The sequence below is a fragment of the Geotrypetes seraphini genome, chromosome 6 (assembly GCF_902459505.1).
Source record: "Geotrypetes seraphini chromosome 6, aGeoSer1.1, whole genome shotgun sequence".
NCBI lineage: Eukaryota > Metazoa > Chordata > Amphibia > Gymnophiona > Dermophiidae > Geotrypetes > Geotrypetes seraphini.
In genome coordinates, this window is record NC_047089.1 from 140,563,499 (window position 1) to 140,589,311 (window position 25,813).

The 25,813-nt window shown below is 44.5% G+C and overlaps 1 protein-coding gene across 1 annotated transcript in view; it reads right to left on the reverse strand.

The window, feature by feature from the left end:
• The window catches only part of TSGA10 (testis specific 10), a 418,936-nt gene that overhangs the window by 134,817 nt on the left and 258,306 nt on the right, over positions 1–25,813 (reverse strand). Inside the window, 1 exon segment of the mRNA XM_033947421.1 lies at positions 15,420–15,583. Coding sequence (XP_033803312.1) covers positions 15,420–15,583 — 164 coding nt within the window.

Consider the following 25,813-nt stretch of genomic DNA (forward strand, 5'->3'; position numbering starts at 1 on the left):
TGTCTTCTCTAGTGTATAGTGCTACCCCTACCCCTATCTTGCCTTCTCTGTCTCAACGAAGTAAGTTGTAACCTGGTATAGCCATATCCCACCCATGTGAGTCCATGAACCAAGTCTAAGATATCGCTACCACATCCAGGTCAGCGTTCATTATTTCTGTCTCCAATTCCAGAATTTTATTGCCTAAACTGTGTGCATTAACATACATAGTCCTCCATACCTTATGTTTGCTAAGACCCTGTGTGGAATTTCCCACCTGAGTTTGAGTGACTCTTATAATATTGTTTTTACAGTGTGTACTTACCTCGGACTCAGAAATGGAGTTTCGACTCACCTCTCCTGGATAATTACTTACTGCGCTGGTACATGAAGTGGGTACCCTCTCCCAACTTACCTAGTTTAAAGCCCTTCGAAGTAGGCGGGCTAGTCGATGTCCGAAGACGTTCTTACCTCTTCTGGTCAGGTGGAGTCCGTCTGGTCCCTGGAGTCCCTGTAGTGCTTCTCCATGGTTCAGGAAGCCGAAGTTCATCTCCCTGCACCATCCGTGTAGCCACTCGTTTGTCCTCTGGATACGCTCTACCCTGGCTCTTCCCTTGTCTCTTACAGGGAGGATCGAGGAGAAGACCTCCTGCACTCCTATCTGCTTCAGCTTCTCACCCAGGGCTCCAAAGTCCTTAGGTATATTTTCCGGGGTGTTCCTGGCAGTATTGTTTGTTCCGAATGGATAAGGAGCATGGGGAAATGGTCCTTGGGCTTGATGAGTTGATCCAGGCAGGCGGTTACATCTCGGATCCTGGCCCCTGGTAGATAGCAAACCTCTCTTGATTGCATATCTGGTCTGCAAATTGGTCCCTCGGTGCCCCTCAGCATGGAGTCCCCAATGACTACCACTCTGCGCTTCTTTGGGGGGAGCTGATCTGTTGTCTCCAGAACTGGGACCGTCTGTTGATCAACCTCCTGTGCCTCACTTGCAGGTCCTTCCTGTAACAGCTGGAAGCTGTTCCTCAAGGTGATTTGTGGGGTCGATGTAAAGCTGCCCTGTTTACAAGAGAAAGAGACAGAAGAAGAAGAAGAGACCTTTGCCCTCCATCCTGGCTCTCCGTCCGTCTGCACGTGGACCGTGGCCATCTCCTGGAACCCTTCGATGATGGCCACAGTCCACGTGCAGACGGAGGGAGAGCCAGGATGGAGGGCAGAGATTTCTGTACAGACCGAGGCCATCCCCAAGAAGATGACTACAGTCTACACACAGACGGAAGAGATGGACCAGCTGGACGGAGACATCTTGCAGGAGCTGAGAAGCCTAAGAGAGGAGGTGAAGCGCTTGAGAAGCGCTCGAGCCATAAAGGAAGTGGCTGCCATCCCTTTTGATACCTAAAGATGCCACATCAAAGATCTTTTAACATAATGTTCATTCTGTGATCCTGAGAATCCTTAAGCATTACACCCTTCACTAGGGAGAGCTGTGTGCCTGATAACCCACACCACAGCGGAATCCACTTTAGGCTATTAAAAAAACTGTTGAAAATCAGGCGCCAGCAGATAAAGCTTTGACACAGATTTAGAGGACCGCAGATGGCTTTCTGGAGAGTCCCACTGTGCTTGAATAAGCTCAAGAAGCTGCGGATGAGATGGAAAAAAGGAAAACAGCATCTTAAAATGGTCCAGGACCAAAGCCTGAGAAGTGGAAGGAGAAAGATTCAGCCTGAGCTCTTGTAGAACATCAGCAATAAGCAGAGATACAGAACTATGCTGAACAGCCTGCGTACTGCAGGGCCATCCCCCAAATTGAGACTCTCAGGGCGACCGAGGCAACTAGTCCTGGCAATGGTATCGGCCAGATCCAAAATAGAAGTCGTGTCAGGAGACAGCATGGGCAGAACATCTGAATGGCAGCTGACGCAATTGAGGTCCGCCATGGCAGGATGAGAGGGCTCCTGAACAGGAAGCTTTACCACAGGCATAATAGGCTGAGATGGCTCCGATGTGCCCTGCAGCCGTGACTAACAAGTGGGGTCCATAGAAAAAGCTTTCCAGAGAAGCTGAATAAATTCTGGCGAAGGTCACAACCCACATCCATGGAAGGGAACTGTTGAGACACATGTGCTCCACAGACTCAGAAAGCAGGCATTTTGCGCCAGAAGCCAAGAGAACCGCTGAATGAAATTATTTTCCAAAGTCATGAATCCAGGTCAGCTCCTCAGCCCTTGAGTACTTGGAGGAGGTCAAATCCGAAGTTCCTGCCCTCTCCCCCTGCATGTTATGGCATGCACTACACAGTCACTGATCCGGTGCAATCATGGGCTACTGGGCTTGATGGACCTTTGGTCTGGCCCAGTAGGCTATTCTAATGTACTTAATCAGCAGATTAGGGGCTGGGAAGTCCATCCCAAATGATTTTTAGGCAAATTGAGAGGTTTTAAGGCAGAAATAAAACTGAACAAAAGATCAATAAAAATCCAAGATGGCTGCCGCTAGTGATTTGTACCCAAAACGGCAAAAATAACAAAAAACCCAAAATAAAAAAATAGCGATTTGGGGTCTGAACCCTACCCTCAGAAACTGTGAAAAATGGGATTTAAAACTCTTCACAAGTCACCCCCGAAGTTCCCATAGAACATAATGGAGGTACTCACAGTTCTGTAGTACCTTTGCCTGTCAGCATTTTTTAAAAGCAGCTGAGTGGAGAAAAAGGACTTTCTGCCTCAGAAACAGTACCAAATGCACTGAATTGAAGATCTTCGGACTGCCAACCGGCCAGACACAGACTACAACCTCCACCCCCACGGATCTCTGCCACGTGGTCGGGGTGGAAAAGGTAGCTTGTGCCTTGAAACCCGGGTGGGTTTCCCTCCAGACACACACAGCCTGTGCTTGAAACCTGTGACAAGGTCACCAGCCAATAGACTCCCAAGAGTAGGGACTCTGGGTGTTCTAAGAAAGGTGGCACACACAGTAGGCTGGCTCCACAGATACGCCAGAGCTTCTCCGGAGAAGCTGCAGTCTGGCACCATGGGACTGCATCCTTTTTTCTGACAGGGGACCACCAGGGAGGGGTCTCAAGACACTGAAGACACTGAGAAATGGAACTTTAAGTGAAAAAAATAAGAAATAGCAGAGTCACTGCAAAAGGCTTCTGCACAGATTGCTTTCAGAAATTGTAAATGGATATGCTTACTAACTCTTAGGCTAAGAGGGAGGAGCATGTGCTCAGAAAAGTTGTGGATTTCTGCATCTCCCAGACTGCGGGTTGGGATTGAACACCTAGCATATGGAATTCAGAAGGGATGTAACAGAAATTTACATTGGTGTAATATATAGGCCTCCTTCACAGGCAGAAGTGGACAGAGATTTAATAGTAGACATTCAGAACATAGCTGTAAAAGGCGAAGGAATTGTTCACTGGATGGGACCATTTGGAATAAACAGGAAAGCAGTGGACAAAACTGAAAGGAACTATTTTAAAAGCAACAAACCATTTTGTAAGGAAAATAAGTATAAGTGAGAAGAAAAAAAAAGGCCACTTTGGTTTTCAAAAATTGTAGATGAATAGATAAGGAAAAGAGGTTAGCTTTCATAAACTACAAAAGATTGCAGAAAGAGGAAGGCAGAATAAAATATCTGGAAAAGTTAAGAGAGGCTGGTCAAGTAGTCAGGAAAGCAAAGATGTAAATGGAAAAACCCCCCTCAAACATGGTAGAACAGGGGAACAAGACTTTTTAGGTATATTAGTAATAGGAAGAAGTGCAAAAGTAGCACTGTGAGATTCAAAAGGTGAAGGGGAAAAAATATTAGAAGCTGATAAAGATTGGCTAAATTGTTTAATATATATTTTTGTTCTGTGTTCACAGCTGAAGCACCAGGAGTGGGACTGCAGAAGACAAACACAAGCAGGAATGGAAGTGTGGTAGACCTTGATCAGTTTTCAAAGGATTGTATTCGTGAGGAAATAACTAAATTAAAGGTGGACAAAGCGTTGGGGCCAGATAGTGTACATCCAAGGGTACTGAAGGACCTTAGGGAAGTTTTAGCAGCTCTGCTGGCTGATTTTTTCAATGCTTCTCTAGAATCAGGAGTGGTGCCAGAGGACTGGAGAAAGGTGGATGTGGACTGAGAGTAAAGAAATAGGGAACCAAAGGCCAGTAAGTCTGACTTCTGTGGTAAGTAAATTAATGGAAACACTTAAAATTATGACGTTTCTAGCATCCTGTGGATTACAAGACCCAAAGCAATATTCACTAGAGGCAGGTCTTGTCAGACAAATCTGATCAATTTCTTTGACTGGGTGGCCAGAGAATTAGAGGGAGTGCACTAGATGTGGTGTATTTAGATTTTAGCAAAACCTTCGACAGTGTTCCACACAGGCATCTAATAAATAAATAAATTGAGTGCCCTCAGGATGGGCCCCAAAGTGACACACTGGGTCAAGAACTGATTGAGTGGAAGACAACAAAGGGTAGTGGTCAATGAAGATCTCTCTGAGGAAAAGGATGCTACCAGTGGTGTGCCTCAAGGTTCGGTTCTTTAGCCTGTTCTTTATAACATTTTTGTAAGTGATATTGCTGAAGGTTTGTCAGGTAAGATTTGACTCTTTACAGATGATACCAAAATCTGCAATTGACACCCCTGATAGTGTGGATAACACAAGGAAGGACCTAGCAAAACTTAAAGAATAGTCTGAAATCTGGCAGCTAAAATTTAATGCTAAGAAATGCAAGGTCATGCATTTGGGCTGCAAAAACCCGAGTGAACGGTAAAGTTTAGGAGTGAAGAACTTTTGTACATGAAAGAGAAACAGGATTTGGGTATGGCAGTATGTGATGATCTTAAGGTGACCAAACAGGTTGAAAAGGTGATGGCATAAGCAGAAGAATGATAGGGTGCATAAGGAGCAGTATGTCCAGTAGGAAAAAGAAAGTTTTGATGTCTCTGTGCATAACTCTGGGGACACCTCATTTAGAATATTGTGTACAATTCTGGAGACTGCACCTTCAAAAAGACATAATCAGGATGGAGTCAGTCCAGAGGAAGGCTACTAAAATGGTATCTAGTCTTCATCATAAGGCATATGGGGACAGACTTAAAGATCTCAATATGTATACTTTGGAAGAAAGGCAGGAGAGGGGAGATATGATAGAGATGTTTAAATATCTACATGGCATAAATGCACATGAGGCAAATCTCTTTTTTTTAAAGGAAGCTCCAGAATGAGAAAGTATAGGATGAAATTAACAGGTGCTAGGCTCAGGAGTACTCTAAGGAAATACTGTTTTAATGAAAGGGTGGTAGATGCATGGAATAGTCTCCTGGTGGAGGTGGTGGAGACAGACAAGTTCAAGAAAGCATGGAACAGGCACATGGAATCTCTTAGGGAGAGGAGGAGATAGTAGATGCTGTGGATGGGCACACTGGATGGGCCATTTGGTCCTTCTTCATGTTTTTATGTTTCTATTTCTAAAGCAGCGTAGTCAGCCAATAACCTGCAGGGAAAAGCAGGACTGAAGGTTGCTAAGGCAGTATCTCTGTAGCTATTGCTTATGCCTCCCTCTGTGGCATACTGGTCAGACATTCCCAAAGAAGCTTAAAGGCAGTGTTCTCTGTAGCTACTGCTCCTACCTCCCCCTGCAGTCCATTGGCCAGACATTGCTAACAAAGCTTAGCCACCCAATAGGCTGCAAGGCAAAGCAGATCTGAAGGTTGCTAATGCATTGTCTCTGTGAGAGGCTGAGGGAAGAGATATGGAATGTTAAAGGGAGAACACAGCCAAACTTAATGCAAGCCAGGGGAGGCATTGAATGTGATACAAAGACAACTGCAGCCCATTGGTCAGACATTCCTAAGGAAGCTTAGACAGTGTTCCACAAAGGCATCTAATAAATAAATAAATTGAGTGCCCTCAGGATGGGCCCCAAAGTGCAGGAAAAAGTAGGACTGAAGATTGATAAGGTACTGTCTCTGTGGTTACTGCTCCCACCTCCCCCTGCTACCATTAGTCAGACATTCATAAGAAAGCTTAGTCAGTCAATAGGCTACAATGAAAACCAGGACTGAAGGTTGATGTCTCATAACCTATTGGTTCTGTCTCCTCTGCAGTTTATTGGCTGGCTAAGGAAGAAAAGCTGCAGTGTAGGTAAAGGGCTGTAAGGGAAAGAGAAGCTGAGGGAAGAGATATGGAATCTAAAAGGGAAAACACAACTGAATTTAATGCAAGCTGGGGGAGGCATGGAAAATGATACATACAGAACTGCAGCCCATTGGTCAGACATTGCTAAGAAAGCTTAGACACTCAATAGGCTGCAAGTAGGACTGAAAGTTGCTAAGGCTGTGAGACTGTGAGGCTGAGGGAAGAGATATGGAATGTAAAAGGGAGAACACGGCTAAAGATAATGCAAGCTGGAGGGGATCCATGGAAAGTGATACAAAGTTAATTGAAGCCCATTGGTCAGACATTCCTAAGGAAGCTTAGTCAGCCAATAGGACAGAAGGTTGCTAACACACTCTCTCTGTAGTTGCTGCTCCGGCCTCCCACTGTAGCCCTTTGGTCAGACATTCCTAAAGAAGCTTAGCCACACAACAGACTGCAGGGAAAAGCAAGACAGGGTTGCTAAGGCACTGTCTCTATAGCTACTGCTCCCACTTCCCCCTGCAACTCACTCACCCTAGTTCTCCGAGTAAAACTCGGTCTTCCAGGTACTATAATAATAAGAGAAGTCACATGATAAGGTAAATAAAGGAACATCTTTCTTCTGAGCCTCTGGGCCCTTCTGATAGAATCAAGCTAACTCAGCTAGACGACTGATTCCTTCCCAATCTGAACCAGTAATCATTAGAGGTGGATCAGGTGTGTGTGGAGATGCCCTATGAGTCAGATGGCAGCTAAGTTAGTAAAAAGGACCACTTTGCCAAAATGGTGGATACTCAGTCCCTTAGTTCACCCCTCTCTATTGAGGAGCACTATGATAGAAGTTTTCCTGGTTCTGGCATTGTCCTTGATCAAAAATTTCAGAGAGTTTATGAGAAGTTGGATGAGGTAACTGCTACCTTGCAGAGTTTTATCAGCAGGTATTGGGAGTGAAAAGAGGTATTGGGAAAAGAATCATAGACTCAGTACGAGGCATTATTTTTGTATTGTAGCAATACAAGCCAGAGAATTGATAGAAAGCTAGAAACATTATTTCCAGCTGAAACATGTGATGGAATTATGAGTGGAAGAAAGGCATACTGGCATGTGGAATGAAAACAATATTACCAAGCAAATAAATGTACAGAGTAGGCTTTGGAACCCTGAAGGAGGAGTGTAGGAACTACTGCAGACAGCGCCAGGGTGCCCAATAAAAGAAATAAGTGGAATGTAACTTGCTAGAAAAAGAAAGGGGTCACAGCGAGCTACAAAACCAACATCACAGGCAGTGGCGTACCTAGCATATGTGACACCCGGGGCCCATCATGTTTTGACTCCCCCCCATATATATCAAAAATATGATTTTTAGTAACAGTACACATAACGCACGACAAGAGTGTACCTAGGAAAAGGCAGCATCTTAAACACTGCAGTGAGCACTAGAACACCAACACATACATTGTAAAACTAAACAAGCCAGATCACGCACAGTCAATTGGTCCTGTAGTCAATGCCAACTGAAAACTATGTTCTTTTCATACACCCAGAACAGAGATACACCCTCGCCCAATATGGAATAATCACAAACTAAAAATAGAAATATGTAGACAAAAGTTAAACTGAACCGCCAAGAAACCAAACTCTGCATACAATGCAACAGCACAAAAACAGTGACACATGTCCCCTAATACTGTGCAAAATATAAAGACAGTAGATGTAAATTTGAAAAAACTGATACATAACAATCACCACTTTACAAATTAACAACTAAAAATAAAACAAATAATGAGAAATAAGAAAATACCATTTCATTGGACTAATCCATTTTTCATTTAGCTTTCAGAGGCCAAATCTTTCTTCAGAACAGTACAGTATACTGCTGTTATGGTATCCTGTCCTGAGGAAAGGGGTTTAGTCCAAAAAATTGCCTTATTTCCATTTCCTATTTATAAACTTTTATCAATACAGTTACAATACTACTTGATTCTAAGTAAAGCAACAAAAAAAATCTTTCTACCTTTTGTCGTTTCTGCTTTAATTATCTTCTCTTTGCTCTCTTCTTTCTATACAGCGTTTCCCCTCTCTCCCTTCCATGCATGATCTGCCCTCTCTTTGCCCCTTCCACCCAGCTTCTGCCCTCTCTCTCTACCCCTTCCATCTACTGCCCACACTCTCTCTGTCCCTTCCATCTACTATCCACCCTCTCTCTCTTCCATATGGCATCTTCCCTCTTTCTGTGTCCCTTCAATAAACTGTATATCCGGGGTCCCTTCTCTCCTTTGCACATGATTCATTTCAGCTTCACCCTCTCTTCCTTTTTGTCTCCACCCCCTCCCCTATGCTTTGGCATCTCTCTCTTTCTCTTCTCCTTTCCTTCCTTCCTTCCTTCCCACTCCACACCAAGGTGTGGTATCTCTATCTCCTTCCCTCCCCCATGCCATGGCATCTCTTTCTCCCCCTACATGATCTGGTATCTCCTTTCCCTCCCTCCCATGGACTTGGCATTTCTGGTTCCTCTTCCTTGTCTTCCTTCTCTGTCCTTCCCTCTCTCTTCCTAATTGAGTGCTGCAGCAAAAGCATTTATTTCCCTCTCTTCCCTGTGCAGCAGCAGCATTTCTCCCCCCCCCTTGCCTGTGCAGCATTTCTACCCTCCCCCTTCCCTGTGCAGCATTTCTACCCTCCCCCCTTTCCCTGTGCAGCAGCAACATTTCTCTTCCCTGCCCAGCATGTCTGGCCGGTTCCCCTGCTCAAAGCCACGGGCGTCTACACCTCACCCGATCTGTGGCTGCGTCGGAAATCTTCTCTCTGATGTCGTGACGTCAGAGGGAACGCTTCCGCCGCAGCTTTGAGCAGGGGAGCTGGCCAGATGCTGAAGAACGGCTGGAGGAAGCACAAGATAGACCGGACACCCCTCTTTATAGTTTACTGCCACTGCTGCTGGTTAAGAAAAGCAGCAGCGGCAGAATAGAGAGGGTGGCCGGCTGTGCACCCGCTTGGGGCGTGCACCTGGGGCGGACCGCTCCCCCCTTGGTACGCCACTGATCACAGGATTTGAACAGTAGTGTTGTCAGAAAACTGAGATAGGTTTTAATTGTAAATCCCTTGGATTTCAGTATACTGTAGTCAGCACCACGCCATTTTGAATTGTGCAGCTGGTGGAGACAGTTTACAGCTGTGTTGTTTCCTATGAGCCACAGAGAAGAATGGGAAGTGAGGAATGAAACGGACATAAATAGATATATATAAGTCATCAGCAGGGTAGGGACTTGCACCCAGTAATAGAACTGAAGTAGGAGTTGAACCAGGGTCAGTCTACAGTTCACTGCACGTGACTACTGAGCGATGGTTCATATGTGCTCTCTTGTTTCTTGTGTCTGTTCTCCAGTATACACCATAGCTGTATAACAGGTAGAAAAACAGTAATGCTCTGAAGGCACTTCCCAATATAAGTATTGGAACAATACCAAATGCAGAAAAAAATGAAGATGTGTAGAGATCCATATTGGATTCTGAAAATATGAGTGTGAACCTGTTTATAATCCAGTGTACCAGCTAGTAGTTAACGTTCCAGAATGGGCGAGGAAAAGTTCAAGAACAGGTCTAGAATTATAAAGTTAGACCCTAATGAAGACAGAGAAAGCCAGAAAAGGATAAAATATATAATGGCCTCCTCCTCCTCCCCTACAGCCACTCCCAAGCCTCCAAGTTCTTTAGAATAAAAAAGTGGATAGAGATGAAGGTTGATCTTTACATTGTCCTTTTGCCATTAGCAAATGGGCAATAGGGTAAGATAATATAAAAAAAATATGGTGAATATCTCCTGGACTGGTACAGTGGTAGACGTTCTGCATTGAAGAACCTGGTTGATCCTGCTGAGAGAACATAATCAATGAACCATCTGATATAGTATTCTCCATCTTCGAGGCCTCAGCGGAGAATGTGGAGGAAAAAGACAGTCAATGAAGAAAGATGATCCAGTTTAAAGGCTCTACACTGATAGTGGATCTCTCTGGTAAATGGAAAAATGTGGGAGGTGATCCAGCTTAGCAGGCTCTACACACACAGGTTAGATCCCTCTGACAGAGTCCTAGTAATGTAATAAGCAGAGTTTTTATGATAGGTGGGATAGATGATCCAAGACGATCCATCCGAACTCGGTCTACATTTTTGATGGAGGTATTATGATATAGTGATAAACAGAAGAGTTGTGCCATGCTTAATAAGCTGCAAACTATGAAGAATACACACCCTGTTCACCACGTTGTTATTCTGCACCCATGGTGGATCCCTGCAATAGTTCTCAATAGCACTGTCAATGCGAGTATGAACAGCGGAGAACAATGAGTAAGAGTCTCAGTTTCCAAGTGTAGAGTATGAGGAAATCAATGATCTGGATCAGTGAGTTCAGTATTCACAGCTGGAAGTCAGGAAACTCTCAGTACAGGGTTGAAGAGAGTCAATCTTGCTGGGAGCAATAGTAAGAGAAAGCAGGTTCTCCCAGCTCTTAAAGAGGGCATCCTAAAAGAAAGACAAAGGTAACTTAAGAATTTCTTTAAGAAGCTCATCATAATCTAATGTATTAAAAATCTGCTCTGGGTTCAGTATCTGACTCCAATTTAATAGTCAGAGCTTTTCCGTAGCTGCCTGATATACTTAGGAAAAAAAAGGAAGAGGAGATGGATTCAAAGGGATGCCATATGATTCTGGAGCAGATAATGTAGACTCACACTCAGTGTATGTCAGTGTATGAAGACAGGTCACAATCTATATCTGGTACATCATAAGATTGTGGATTGAGAAATGTCAAGAAGTACTCATTCGATGAAAAGATGATGGATGGATGGATTATACCACTCAGTCGGCCACTGAGTCACAATGAGGAATCCACCCTGTGATGTTTCCCAGCAGAGTACAGGAGTGATTTGCCAGTGCCTTCTCCCGTGCAGTGTGTGGCTTCTCTGTGTCAATGCTGTTCTGATGGTAAGAACAGGCCTACTCAGGGCAGCCAGGCCGTAGGTTCTTGGGAGCACCAAACTGATGATGTCAAAGGGAATGTCAAAGGGAAGGAGAATTGGTACCGTGATGATGTCATGAGATCTCGATGTTCATCAATGCAAAGAAAAAACTGTAGTCGGCACCTGCGGGCCTTTATGTGCTATGTTCAGCTTGGGCCATTACTGAGGGATTCGATGTTAGTATCAATGGTGCATGCAACTTGAAAATGTCACAGATATCCTTCCTAAAAAACTCCTTCAGTTGATCACAGAAGGAGTATACCGGTACTGATGGTTCATCCGCTGGTACCGTTGATGCCATTGAGGGTAATTCAATGCATTACATAGTCCTCAGATGTTGAACAAAATGAATAGATGCACTGGTACCATATGCCTTCAAGCGGTGTAGCAGGGTGTCGAAGTGTTGATACCTGAAGGGGCAGCACACTTTAGAATTGACAGCCTGCACTGACAAATGATAGCATCGATGAAAGGCATGCATCGAGAGACTCGATGCTGAAAATTGGCGACAGATGTGCCTGTTGCCAGCACCAAGGATCCAAAAGCAGTCTCCATTCATGCTACCACATCTACCCTGTAAAACTTCAAGAAAGTAAGAAGAGTGGACCACATAGCTACAAATCTCATTGGGCGGAACTATCCTGGACTCTGCCCATGAGGAAGCCACACTCCTCGTAAAGTTGCTCTCAAAGAAATTGGTAGTCGTTTACCATATCCAATATATGCTGAAGAAATAGCCACACAAATCCATCTTGAAATTGAAGCCTTAGAAGCCAGTCTCCCCAGATGGCTAGGACTCATTAAAACAAAGAGATGATCTGAGAGACAAAAATCATTCATCAACTCAAGATAATGGAGAAGAACTCTCATGACATCCAGCAATGCCAAAACTTTGTCCTTTTTCTTCAAATCTGTGGAATGAAAAGTCGGTAGCTGGACTTCCTGATTTAAGAGAAAGGCTGTTTTCAGCATAAAAGAAGGTATCATGCAGAATGAAACTGTTACAAGGAATGTATGGGCTATTAAGCCATAAGTGAACTTTCAACCCTAAGCTATGCTTTACCCAGAGGTCTGAAAATGACAACAAACAGAAGCACTAGCTGGAAATTTGTAAATGGTTTATTTGGAAGTACTAATTAAGAATTCATTAATAGATTCACAGTATAATTTGTTCAAGTTACCAGTTGCTGTACAGCAGGGGTGTCCAACCTTTTGGCTTCCCTGGACTGCATTGGCCAAAAATATTTTACTGGGGCCGCACAAACACGCAAATGCTGCAGCAAGACAGAGGATGGAGCCGGCAAGATGGTAAACACCCAGGGGCAGCAGAAGAAAACACTGCATCAACCTCAACCGGGTCGCACAAAATACTTTACGGTGCCGCATGCGGCCCTCAGGCCACAGGTTGGACACCCCTGCTGTACAGTATATCTGGATTACAAACTGTGAATAGTATTGGCAAACACAAAAATTAATGCTGATTGCTCCTAGCTAACCCTAAATGTCTATATTCCATATTGTCATGTATTTTAGCAATAACACTGGCTCCTTAGTTACAATTTTGTTAACTGTAAACTTTAAACGCAAAGTTAATCAAGGAAAAAGAAAATATATTACCCAAGTATCTCTCTCAGATTGGCACCTAAGCTTCATGGAAGCCTTATAAAAGAAGGGAAGCTATTTGAATGGAGAGTCCACCAAATCTCGTGTTCATGTGTCCTAAGGCCAGCTGATGATACAGTCTTCCTGTGGGGGAGGGGGGGGGGAAGAGAACCTTCACTCCTAGCCCTTTCTCATTGGCCTAGGCTGGCTCTACCTCTGCAACCCCCCTGTTCCTCGAGTACCTTATTGGTCCAGATCAGACAGGCCCATCAGCCCTTTCCCCAGAAATTATTAGTTGAACTGGGTCATCATGAGCTTATAACCTTTAGATACCAGGTCGTATACAGGGGGACAATGTCATGCCATTCTGAAACATGTGTCCCACGTTGGCTAGTCTTGGTTCTTGAATATGTACTGATTGAGGTTCCAAGTCAAATAGTATGATTTGGAAAAATAACTAAATAGCAATCAAAGGTGAATAGGCCTGTCAGCCACCTTTCCCTGTCATCCATCTTAAAGTTAGCAGCTAACTTACTATTCTCCTGTTATCCCATATTCATAAAGATATACTGTATATCTATATAATAAAATTGTAAGCGCATGCGCACTCGCGCCGCGTGTTCCCTGATCTATCGGGGATGTGGCGGCACGAGTGCACATGTGCTACACCAGCACTCGCAGAGCGTTGGCTGCCAGGAGGAGGGCTTTGAGGCAAGGCGGCTGTCGGTGGACAGCAGACGCCGGGCCAGGATGGTCTGCAGATAGACGACTTGCTCCAGCTCGCGCCGTCTTCAAAATTAAAAATAAATGGCCCCACACCGCCTCCCTGCTCACGTAGACCTCCATCAAGGAAAAACAGCACTACTGGCCGAAGTTTATTTTAAAGTTTAAAGCCGCTGCAGCGGCTCCTCTCATCAGCCACACCTGCGTCGGAGAAGGCTTCCGACGCAGGCAGCGATAGTGCGAGGAGCCGCCGCAGCGGCTTTAAACTTTAAAATAAACTTTGGCCGGTAGTGCTGTTTTTCCTTGATGGAGGTCTGCGCGAACTCTCCCAGAGCCTGGCCCGCACCAAGACGCGCTCCTACAGCAGTACGGCTAGCGTGACAGCGCCTCTGGTGGAGAGCTACGTGGAGCTCCGGGTGGGCGACGGCGATACGCTGCAGGGCATTGCGCTCAAGTACGGAGTGACGGTAAGGCGCGTTAGACCAAATACCCCACCCGGAGGCACTTCCCCTGCGGTGAGGGAGCCCTATGGAGGTCCTGGACAGCCCACCTTCAAATTATTGACAGCGGTATTTTGAAGGGCTACAGAGGCTTCCTAGCGCTCTACAAACACACCGAAGTGGCCTGTTAACAGAGAGAGATGCTGGCTTTGCCTATGGGTTTTAGTTTATTTAAGATGCTTATAAACAGTCTTCCAGGGTAACTACAAAGGTAGAAGTAGACTTGGTTACCCAAGTGATCACCTCCCCCCTCACAAAAAGGCTGGTGTTAACTTTTGTCTGATCAATCTGTTTCTTGAAACATAGCCTTTCAATGGCAGGAGTCGTATGCCTCAGATGCAGGAGTATCAGAGCTAATTTGCTTTAGTTAGGTTGGGGGAAGAAAAACAGACCAGTGGCTGGATAACTGGGTGCAAAACTATTCTCTGAAAATGTAATGGAAAGGTACCAAATTTGATGTGGTTAAAGCTGCTGCCTCAGCACTGTGAGGTTCTAGAGAATGACACGGTGACAGAATTTGTCCCCATCCCTGCGGATAACCGCAATAAACCATCTGCATTCTTTCAGGAGAGAGGGAAGAATCAAGAGTATGAATAGACACAACCACTGGCCCTCGAGCCTTGCATTGAAGAATGCTGGTGTAAAAGGACTGAAGTTGAGATAAACACTAAAGAATGGCATGGGATGGTTTCCCACGGTTATGTGTGGGGACGGTGGCAGTGACGGATTCTGTCACCGTGTCATTCTCTAGAACCTCACAGTGCTGAGGCAGAGAGAAACAATGACAGACGGGGCCAGAGAGACAGACAGAAAGAAAGACAGACATCTATTCTAGCACCCGTTAATTTAACGGGCTTCAAGACTAGTGTGTGTGTATATATATATATATATATATATATATATATATATATATATATATATATATATATATATATATAAACACACACACAGTGGAACCTTGGTTTACAAGCATAATTCATTCCAGAAGCATGATCGTAAACCAAATTATTCGTATATCAAAGCGAATTTCCCCATAGGAAGTAAGGGAAATGTGCTTGATTGGTTCCACCCTCCCCCCTCCCCCTCTGGCCACTGGCGCTGCTCCACCTCACCCCCCGAGGCCACTGGTGTGCTTCCACATCCCCTCCCCCCGCGAACCGGCATCACCTCCCCCCTCACGAATGCCCCCCCCAATGAACTGGCATCCCCCGCCCAAACTGAAGCTTTACCCCCCATCTGGCACTGGCATGCAGCACCAACCCAAAGCAGGTGCCAGTGCCCAAAGATCTTGCCTCTTGCCGGACTGGGCCTTGAGCATCTGCGCATGTTCAAGGCATTCTGGCTCTTGTTTTCTCCAAGATTATGGAACAAGTACCTGGTAAATTAGTCAATATTTCATTCAGGCCCAGTAACAGTAAACTGATTAGCAATCAAGAACAAAACATTGCTTTAACATACAGAGCATACTTTTGTTTTAAGGTTTTCATCAAGAGAGATTAATTTCTCCGTCTTCTCATCCATGTTGTCTAGTAAGGAGTCCTTTTCCTTATCCAGGTCTGACACAGATGACTTCAGGAGGCTTATTTCTTCTCTATGAGCAATGCTTAGGCTTGTTAACTCAGCTACACATGACAATAAGAAAGATGTTGTTATTTGCATGAAGAGCAGTAAAAATACATTTTCTGCTTCATCTGAACAGAACAGGAACGTTAGCCTGGGTAGTTTCTTTAAAGGGGAAATTTTATAAAGGCTTTTTCTTCCTTAAATAGCATACAATTACCCCACAGGTTATGCAAATAAAGTATGTGCAATGCCAAGAAGGCATGCATTTTACACGATTCATATGTAGGTAGCATAGTTTTTATATAGAGAGCAGGCAGTCAGTCACAAAATATGTGCATTGTTTATCAAATATGTTTATTCCAAGTGGTCTGTTCAAATTAACAAATATCATTTACCTACACACTGGGGGGAGGGGGGAGAGGAAGGAAGATAAAGAGCAGTTATTTACCTGTAATGGGTGTTATCTGAGGACAGCATGCAGATATTCTCCCATGTGGGTGACATCATTCACGGAGCCCGGTACGGACAGTGCAAAAATGTACTGTCACTTTAAAAAACTGAAGAGCCTCGAGACTGCTCCTACCATGATGCCGGTGCCTTTCTCCCCAACGTCGGCTCACTGGACCATCAGTCCAGTAAAAAAGCTAAAAAGCCAACTAGGGGAGGTAGGAGGGTAAATTAGAGAATGACACGGGAACAAATTTGTCCCCATCCCTGCAGAATCTATCTCCATACCTGTCCCATCCCCACAGGTTCTGTCCCTGTTCCTGCACCATCCCTGCAAGCCCCGTCCTCATCTGTGCAAGCCTCAAAACACTTTAAAATCTTAAGTATTCGTGGCTTGTGCAGATTGGGACAGGGATGGAGCTAGATCCCATGGGGACAGGAACAAATTTGTTCCCATGTCATTCTCTATAAATAGTAACATAGGGATTCTTTTATTAAGGTGCGCTAACCGATTTAGCGTACGCTAAAGATTAATGTGCGCTAAATGCTAAGATGCCCATAGGAATATAATGGATGTCGTAGCATTTAGCGCACACTAAATCGATTAGCGCTAGGTGTTATCCAGGGACAGTAGATAGATATTCTCACGAATGGGTGACATCACCGACGGAGCCCTGGTAAGGACCACTTCAAAAGTCCATCGCCACTTTAAAACTTTAGAAAGTTTGCAATAGCCAGCACCACGCATGTGCGAGTGCCTTCCCGCCCGACGTAGGCGTGCGGTCCCTTCAGTTAGGATAAGCCAGCTAAGAAGCCAACCCGAGGTGGTGTGTGGGTTGTGAGAATATCTGCCTGCTTTCCCTGGATAACACCTGTTACGGTACGTAACTATGCTTTACCCCAAGACAAGTAGGCAGCATATTCTCATGAATGGGTGACCTGAAAGCTGACAATACTGGGAAGGTGGGAAGTTGGCCTTAAGAAAATAAATGCTATAATACAGATTGGCCAAAGTGCCCATTTCATCTTGAAAAAGTTTCTAGACAATAATGAGAAGTGAATGTATGAACTGAGGACCAGGTGGCAGCTTTACAGATTTCCTCAATAGGAGTAGATCTGAGAAAAGCAACAGAAGCTGCCATAGCTCGGACTTTATGAACTGTCACTGATTTCCAATGACAGTCCAGGCTGAGCAAAGCAGAACAAGATACATGCTGCTAACCAGTTAAAAATCGTTCTGTTGGAAATAGGAGATCCCAGCCTGTTTGGGTCAAAGGAGATGAACAATTGAGGTGATGTTTGATGTGGTTTTGTGCAGTCAGTATAGTATGCCAAAGCAAGTTTACAGTCCAAAGTGTGTAACGCCGCTTCTCCCAGGTGACAGTGAGGTTTAGGAAAAAACACTGGTAGAACAATCAACTGATTGAGATGTTATTCAGTGACAACCTTGGGAAGAAACTTTGGATGAGTACACAGAACCACCTTGTCATGATGAAAAATTGTAAAGGGTGGATCTGCCACCAAAGCTTGTAATTCACTGACTCTTCTGGCAGAAGTGAGTGTGATGAGGAAGGCAACTTTCCAGATGAGAAATTTGAGGTGAACTGTAGCCAATGGTTCAAATGGTGGTTTCATCCACCTGCAAATACCACATTAAGGTCCCAGATGACAGGAGGAGGTTTGAGAGGTGGTTTCACATTGAAAAGACCCTTCATGAACCTGGAAACCAAAGGATAAGCTGAAATAGTTTCCCCTCGACTGGAACATGAAATGCTGGAAGAGCGCTGAGAATGGATGTAGATTTCAGACCAGAGTTAGAGACATGAAATAAATAATCTAATACCAAGTCCACTGACAATGAAGTGGGGGTCATGATGATGCAAGAGACACCAGGAAGAGAACCAAGTCCACTTTTGGTAATAACACTGCTGAGTGGCTGGTTTCCTAGATGCATCAATGATTGTGCGGACAGGCTGAGAAAGATGTAATGTAGATGAATTCAGCCCAAGAGAAACCAAGCTGTCAGGTGTAATGATTGCAGGTTGGGATGAAGAAGTGAGCCTTGATTCTGAGTAAGCAGAGTAGGAAATATGGGAAAAGGAATTGGTTCCCTGATGCTAAGTTGAAGTAGAAGGGAGAATCAATGTTGCCTTGGCCACCAAGGAGCTAAAAGTATCATGGTGGCTACTTCCAGTTTGAGTCTGAATAGAGTTCTCAACATGAGAGGAGTTGGAGGAAATGCATACAGGAGAGATCAGATCAGGAGAAATGCATCGGCTTTCAGACGGTGAGGAGAGTAAAGTCTAGAGCAAAACTGGGGCTACTTGTGATTGTGGGGAGCAGCAAAGATTGGATGAAGAAAAGCAGAGTTAAGAGTCCATTCGTGAGGTTGAAGAATTCTGCTGGAGGTTGTCTGCCAGGGAATTCTTCTCCCTTTGAATGTAGACAGCCTTCAAGAAGAGGTTGTGAGCAGTCGCCCAAGTCCAGATCTTTTGGGCCTGCTGACATAACAGGAGAGAGCCCGTGCCTCCTTGCTTGTTGATGTAGTACATTGCTACTTGATTGTCTATGCAAAGGAGGAGGACTTGGGGGCATAGACGATTCTGGAAAACTTTGAGAGCATAATAGATTGCTCGCAATTCTAGTGGACTGATGTGAAATTTTCATTCCTTGTGAGATCAGAGACCCTGTGTTTGTAGACTTCCCATGCGAGCTCTCCATGCATATGGAGAGGCAACTGTCATTATTAGTACTTGATGATGATGAGGCAAATGGAAGAGGAGACCTCTGGAGAGATTGGAAGAGTTTATCCATCACTGAAGCAACTGCAGAAGAGATGATGTTACAGAGATATGTTGAGATAGTCGATCTGTCGCTTGAGTCCACTGGGAAGCCAGGGTCCACTGAGGAATGCGCATATGCAGTTGTGCCAAGGTCATCACATGGACTGTGGAAGCCATGTGACCCAGAAGAATCATCATGTTTCTTGTCGAGAGAGTTTGGATTTGAAACATCTGTTGACAAAGGCGAAGAATAGAGTACATGCGATCTGGAGGGAGAAAAGCTCTCATCAGCGTTGTGTCCAGGATCGCTCCAATGAATTGTAGACGTTGAGTCAGGAGCAACTGGGATTTTGGAAAATTGACTTCAAATCCTAGAGTTGAAGGAAGGATATAGTCCAAGTTGTGTGCAGAGACACCAGCTGGGATGACGGAGCTTTGATCAGCCAATCGTCCAAGTAAGGGAAGACTTGCAGACTTGAAGAGACACAGCTACCACAATGGGACACTTGGTGAAGACTCTGGGGGACGGAGCTAGGCCGAAAGGAAGGACTTTGTACTGATAATGTCACTGATTTGGAAGTGGAGATATCGTCTGGAAGCCTGATGAATTGGGATATGGGTGTAGGCTTCCTTGAGATCCAGAGAGCATAGCCAGTCGTTGCGGTCCAGCAGAGGATAAAGAAGAGCCAGGGAGAGCATATGAAATTTTTCTTTGACTAGAAATTTGTTGAGAGCTCTGAGATCCAAAATGGGACACAGTCCTCCCGTCTTCTTGGGAATCAAGAAGTAGCGGGATTAGAATCCCTGCCCCTGCTGAGGGAGGGGAACTTCCTCGATGGCATTCAGCAGAAGGGATTGAACCTCCTGAAGTAGAAGGGAGGACTGAGCAGGGTTTGAAACAGACTCTCCTGGAGGATGGTTTGGAGGCAGATGGTGGAAATGGAGAGTTTAACCCTGACGAATGATGGATAATACCCAGAGATCAGTCGTAATAAGTTCCCAACGAGTGATGAAATGTTGGAGTCGTTCTCCAATGGGCTGAGGCAACTGCTGAAGAATGGGAACCATGGCTATGCTCTTGAGGAGCATGTCAAAAAGGCTGCGAGGGTTTCTGTGAGCAGTCTGTTGTTTAGATTGTTGCTGACGTTGTTTTTTTTGCCTCCTAGGTTGAGGAGCAGGTGGAGCAGGCTTGGCAGAAAATCGGTGCTGATAGGAAGAACCGGGCTTGAAACTACGAGGTGGTTGAGGTTTTTCCTTAGGTTTGACTAAAATATCCCACCTGGTTTCATGGGTGGATAATTTTTTGGTAGCAGTATCCATACAGTCCAAACAGTTCATCCCCCAAGCATAGAACATTTGCTAAACAGTCCTGATGGTTAACATCAAGCTCCGAGACCCTGAGCCAAGCAAGACGATGCATAGCCACGGACATGGCTGCTGCTCGAGAGTTTAGTTCGAAGGTATCATAGACTGATCGAACTATATATTTTCTGAGTTGTAAAATGGAAGACATCAGATCCTGAAAAGCTGGAGTTTTTTGTGATGGTATATATTTTTGAAATGATGAAAATTGCTTTACCAGATGTTTCAAGTAGCAAGAAAAATAGAATGTATAATTTCCTGCTCAATTGGCAAGCATCTATATGGGAGACATTAGTCCATCTTGGTGAGTCCTTTTTCTGTTTAGCCGTAAGCTAAGTTTAGATTGTTTCAACTTTTATGTGCAAAAAATTTTTTATCCATTTTTGAATAAAGCATTGATTCCTTTAATTTTGTTTTTTCAGAATCTCTGCACCTATCGCATGTTTTTCCACCTATTTCTGTGTGTTCCCTGAGGCAGGATTGAAACGTGCACGTCGGAACCCGCAAGCTACAAGTTAAGTTTGCTTAGTTCTTTGACTAAAAAACAACCTAGTCATTATAGTGCTCAAACGTCAACATTTTTTACTAAATACAAAGCATACATGGAATGATATAATGTTACTGTTTACCCTTCATGCGATGATTGGGCTGTGAGGTGGTTTTTCTGGGGCTCGCCCCAGTTTTCCCCTCCTTGATTCTGAGCAAGTTTTGGTGAACTGAGTTACATCATTCAATCAACTTTACTCTTTGAACAGGTCTATAGAGTGATTTTTTCCTTTCCTGATACATGCACCTTTTCACTCTTGTTACATTGTGTGTAACTTGTCCCCCTAATTCTCATATCTGACTACAATTGGCAAGCATGGCATTTTGGAAGACGCGCTTCCCAAATTTATCCATGGTCTTACCTTGTTTGATAGGAGGGACAGAATCATAAACACTGGTCCCTGCCGACTTCTTTAATGTTGACTCAATTACAAGGGACTCATGAGAAAGTTGTGGTTTGTCAAAACCAGGAATGGGTACCATTTTAGATAATGAGTCCAGCTTTCTAGGAGCCACAGGGATGGAAAACGGGGACTCCAGGTTTTTATAAAAGGTCTCACGTAAAATGTTGTGAATAAGGAGATGCAGCATCTATTTGGGGGATGCTCATAATCCAAGGTGTCCAAGAATTGTTTACTAAATTTGGAATCTAATTATAAAGGAATGGCAAGATCTTCAGCCATCTGCCTAAGAAATTTGGAGAAAGTGGATCTTTTCGTGAACGCAGGAGTCTGAGTTGTATGCTGAAAGGACCATATGCCTACATCGGGTGGGAAGGCACTCGTGCATGCATGGTGCGGGCTAAGTGGCCCGTACCGGGGCTCCGTTGGTGACATCACCCATTCGTGAGAATATGCTGCCTGCTTGTCCTGGGATAATAAAAGGACCCCATAGTAAATGACAGCTGGTAAAGACCTGAACAGTCATAAGAACATAAGAATTGCCGCTGCTGGGTCAGATCAGTGGTCCATCATGCCCAGCAGTCCACTCCCACGGTGGCCCCTAGGTCAAAGACCAGTGTCCTAACCAAGACCAGCCCTACCTGCGTATGTTCTAGTTCTGCAGGAACTTGTCTAACCTTGTCTTGAATCCCTGGAGGGTGTTTTCCCCTACAACAGCCTCCGAAAGAGCATTCCAGTTTTCCACCACTCTCTGGGTAAAAAAGAACTTTCTTACATTTGTACGGAATCTATCCCCTTTTAACTTTAGAGAATGCCCTCTCATTCTCCCTACCTTGGAGAGGGTGAACAACCTATCTTTATCTACTAAGTCTATTCCCTTCATTATCTTGAAGGTTTCAATCATGTCCCCTCTCAGTCTGCTCTTTTCAAGGGAGAAGAGGCCCAGTTTCACTAATCTCTCACTGTATGACAACTCCAGCCCTTTAACCATTTTAGTTGCTCTTCTCTGGACCCTTTCGAGCAGTACTGTCTCCTTCTTCATGTACGGCGACCAGTGCTGGATGCAATATTCTAGGTGAGGGCTTACCATGGCCCGGTAAAGCGGCATGATAACCTTCTCCGATCTGTTCGTGATCCCCTTCTTAATCATTCCAAGCATTCTGTTTGCCCTTTTCACCGCTGCCGCACATTGCGCGGATGGCTTCATCGACTTGTTGACCGGTACTCCCAAGTCTTTTTCCTGGGGTGTCTCTCTGAGTACTACATTGGACATCCTGTATTCGTGTACATTTTTGTTACCAACATGCATCACCTTACACTCGTCCACGTTAGACTTCATTTGCCATGTCACAGCCCATTTCTCGAGCGTGTTTATGTCCTGTTGCAGATCTTCGCAATCCTCTTGCGTCTTTACTACTCTGAATAACTTCGTATCATCTGCCAATTTAATCACCTTACTCATCGTTCCAATTTTCAGGTCATTCATAAATATGTTGAAGAGCAGAGGCCCAAGCACTGAGCCCTGCGGCACTCCACTGGTGATGCTTGTCCAGTCCAAGTATTTTCCATTTACCCCCACTCTTTGCTTTCTATCTGCCAACCAGTTTTTGATCCACATGTGTATTTCACCCTCAATCCCATGGCTCGCAAAAATCCATCCAGTCTGCCCTATAATTACATACTTTACAATTTCCTGATTAAATTATAAAGTCTTTTTTCTTTATTTCTGGGCTATAGACCTTAGAGGTCCACCTAGTATTGTCATTAGGTTCCAAGTACTGGATTTGCTGTTGAAGCTCACTTCAGCCTATCCAAGACATCTAATTTGCAGGATTCAGACTGTGAAAGTCTGCCTAATCATATTCTAATTAGAGATCCTATGTTTATCCCATGCTTTTTTAAATTTCTTCACAGTTTCCTCTCAACCACCTTCCTCAGGAGGGCATTCCATGAAAAAGAATTTCCTAACATTACTCTACCACCCCTCAACTTCAATTTATGTCCTCTAGTTTTACAAATTTCCCTTCTCTGGAAAAAATTTGGTTCTGTTTAAATACCTTTCAAATTTTTAAATGTCTGTATCATATCACCCCTGTCCCTCCTCTCCTCCAGAGTATACTGTACATGTTGAGATCTTCCAGTCTCTTCTCGTACTTCTTTTGGTGCAAATCTCCTACTGAAGCGACCATCGAAGAGAAGAGGTTACAGAAATGTGTTGTGAGAGAAGATCAGTCACCTGAGACCACTGCGAGGCTGGAGTCCATTGAGGCATTCTGAGATGGAGCCTTGCCAGAGGAGTCACATAGACCGTGGAAGCCATATGGCCCAGAAGAACCATCATTCGTCTGGCTGAAATGGACTAGAGCTGGTCCACTTGATGACAGAGTTGAAGTAACGTGTTCTGACGATCCTGCAGAAGTAACACTCATCTGAGTGGTGTCGAGAATAGCCCCAATGAACTGAAGCCTTTGAGTTGGACGAAGCTGTGATTTGGGAAAGTTGATCTCGAAACCCAAGTTCTGAAGAAACAAGATGGTGCGATTCATCACAAGTACAACATCTTGACATGAAGGGTCTTTTATGAGACAGCCGTCCAGATAGGGGAAGACTTGAAGACTGTGAGACCTCAAGGCCACAGCCACCTGACCAGGCACTTGGTGAAGACTCTTGAAGAAGATGCAAGGCCGAATGGTAAGGTCTTGTATTGGTAGTGGTGATGTGCCACTTGAAATCTGAGAAATTTTCTGTAAGCTGGGTGAATTGGGATATGAGTGTAGTCTTCCTTGGGATCCAGAGAGCATAGCCAATCGTTGTGAGCCAAGAGAGGATATAGAGTAGACAGAGATAGCATGCAAAATTTCTCTTTTGTCAAAAACTTGTTGAGGGCTCCGAGATCTACAATCGGTCGGAGACCTCCAGTCTTCTTTGCTACTAGAAAATAGCAGGAGTAAAAACCCTTGGTTTTTTTGATCTACAGGAACTTCTTTGATGGCATTGAGAAGAAGGGGGGAATGAACCTCTTGAAGAAGAAGAGAGGACTGGTGAGGGTTGGAAGCAGACTCACTTGGATGATGATCTGGAGGGATGGTAATGAAATGTAGAGAATAACCCTCCCAGATGATTTGTAGAACCCAGAGATCAGAGGTGATGAGCTCCCAACAATGGAAATAGAGTTGAAGGCGACCTCCAATTTGCTGAGGGAGAGACTCAAGCAGAGGGATTGTAACTATGCTCTTGATGAACAGGTCAAAAAGACTGAGTTGACTTGGCAGGAGCATCAGGTTAGGCCTTGGGAGGATGCTGCTGCATTTGATTTTTCTGCTGAGGTCTTACTGGAGCAGAGGCTTTGGCTGATAAAACACCTCTGATATGAAGAAGCAGGCCTAAAAGGTCTTGATGATGAGGGTTTGGACTTAGGTTTAACTAAGATGTCCCATCAAGTCTCATGAGCCGTGAGTTTTTGGGTCGCAGAATCTGTAGAATCTCCAAAAAGATCATCCCCTAAGCAAGGGACGTTGGCCAGTCTGCCTTGCAGGTTAACGTCCATGTCCAAAACACTAAGCCATGCCAGCCTCCTCATGGCCACAGACATAGAAGAAGCCCTGGATGTGAGTTCGAAGATGTTATAAGCTGAACAAACCAGATACTTCCTTAACTGAAGGACAGTGCTCACAAGATGTTGGAAACCTTTCAACTTACGAGAAGGAATATGTTTTTGATATGCAGGAAATAGAAATTATAGTTGACAGCTCTATTAGCCAACATGGAATTCTTGTAGAGCCGTTGACCAAATCTGTCCATAGTGCGGCCCTCCCTACCAGGAGGAACCGATGCATACACTTTTGATGGAGCAGATTTTTTCAAAGTAGACTCCACTACAAGGGATTGATGAAGGAATTGAGGTTAAGAACGTAAGAATAGCCTTACTTGGTCAGAGCAATGGTCCATCAAGGCCAGTAGCCCGTTCTCATGGTGGCCAAACCAGGTCACTAGTACCTGGCCAAAACCCAAGGTGTAGCAATATTCCATGCTACCAATACAGGGCAAGCAATGGCTTCCCCCATGTCTTTCTCAATAACAGACTATAGACTATTCCTCCAGGAACTTGTCCAAACCTTTCTTAAAACCAGCTATGCTATCCGCTCTTACCATATCCTCTGGCAATGTGTTTCAGAGCTTAACTATTCTCTGAGTGAAAAAAAAATTCCTCCTATTGGTTTTAAGAGCACTTCCCTGTAACTTAATCGAGTGTCCCCCTAGTCTTTATAATTTTTGACGGAGTGAAAAATTGATCCACTTGTATTTGCTCTACTCCACTAAGGATTTTGTAAACTTCAATCATATCTCCCCTTAGCTGTCTCTTTTCCAATCTGAAGAGCCCTAACCAGTTTAGATTTTCCTCATACGAGAGGAGTTCCATCCCCTTTACTATCTTGGTCACTCTTCTTTGAACCTTTTCTAGTGCCACTGTATCTTTCTTGAGATAAGGAAACCAGAATTGAATGCAACACTCCAAATGAGGTCGCACCATGGAGTGATACAGGGGCATTATAACATTCTTAGTCTTGTTAACCATCCCATTTTTAATCATTCCCAGCATCCTGCTTGCATTTTTGGTTGCTGCCGCCACACATTGGGCGGAAGGTTTCATCGTATTGTCTACAATGATACCCAGATCCTTTTCTTGGGCGCTAACCCCCAAGATGGACCCTAGCATCTGGTAACTGTGATTCAGGTTATTCTTCCCAAT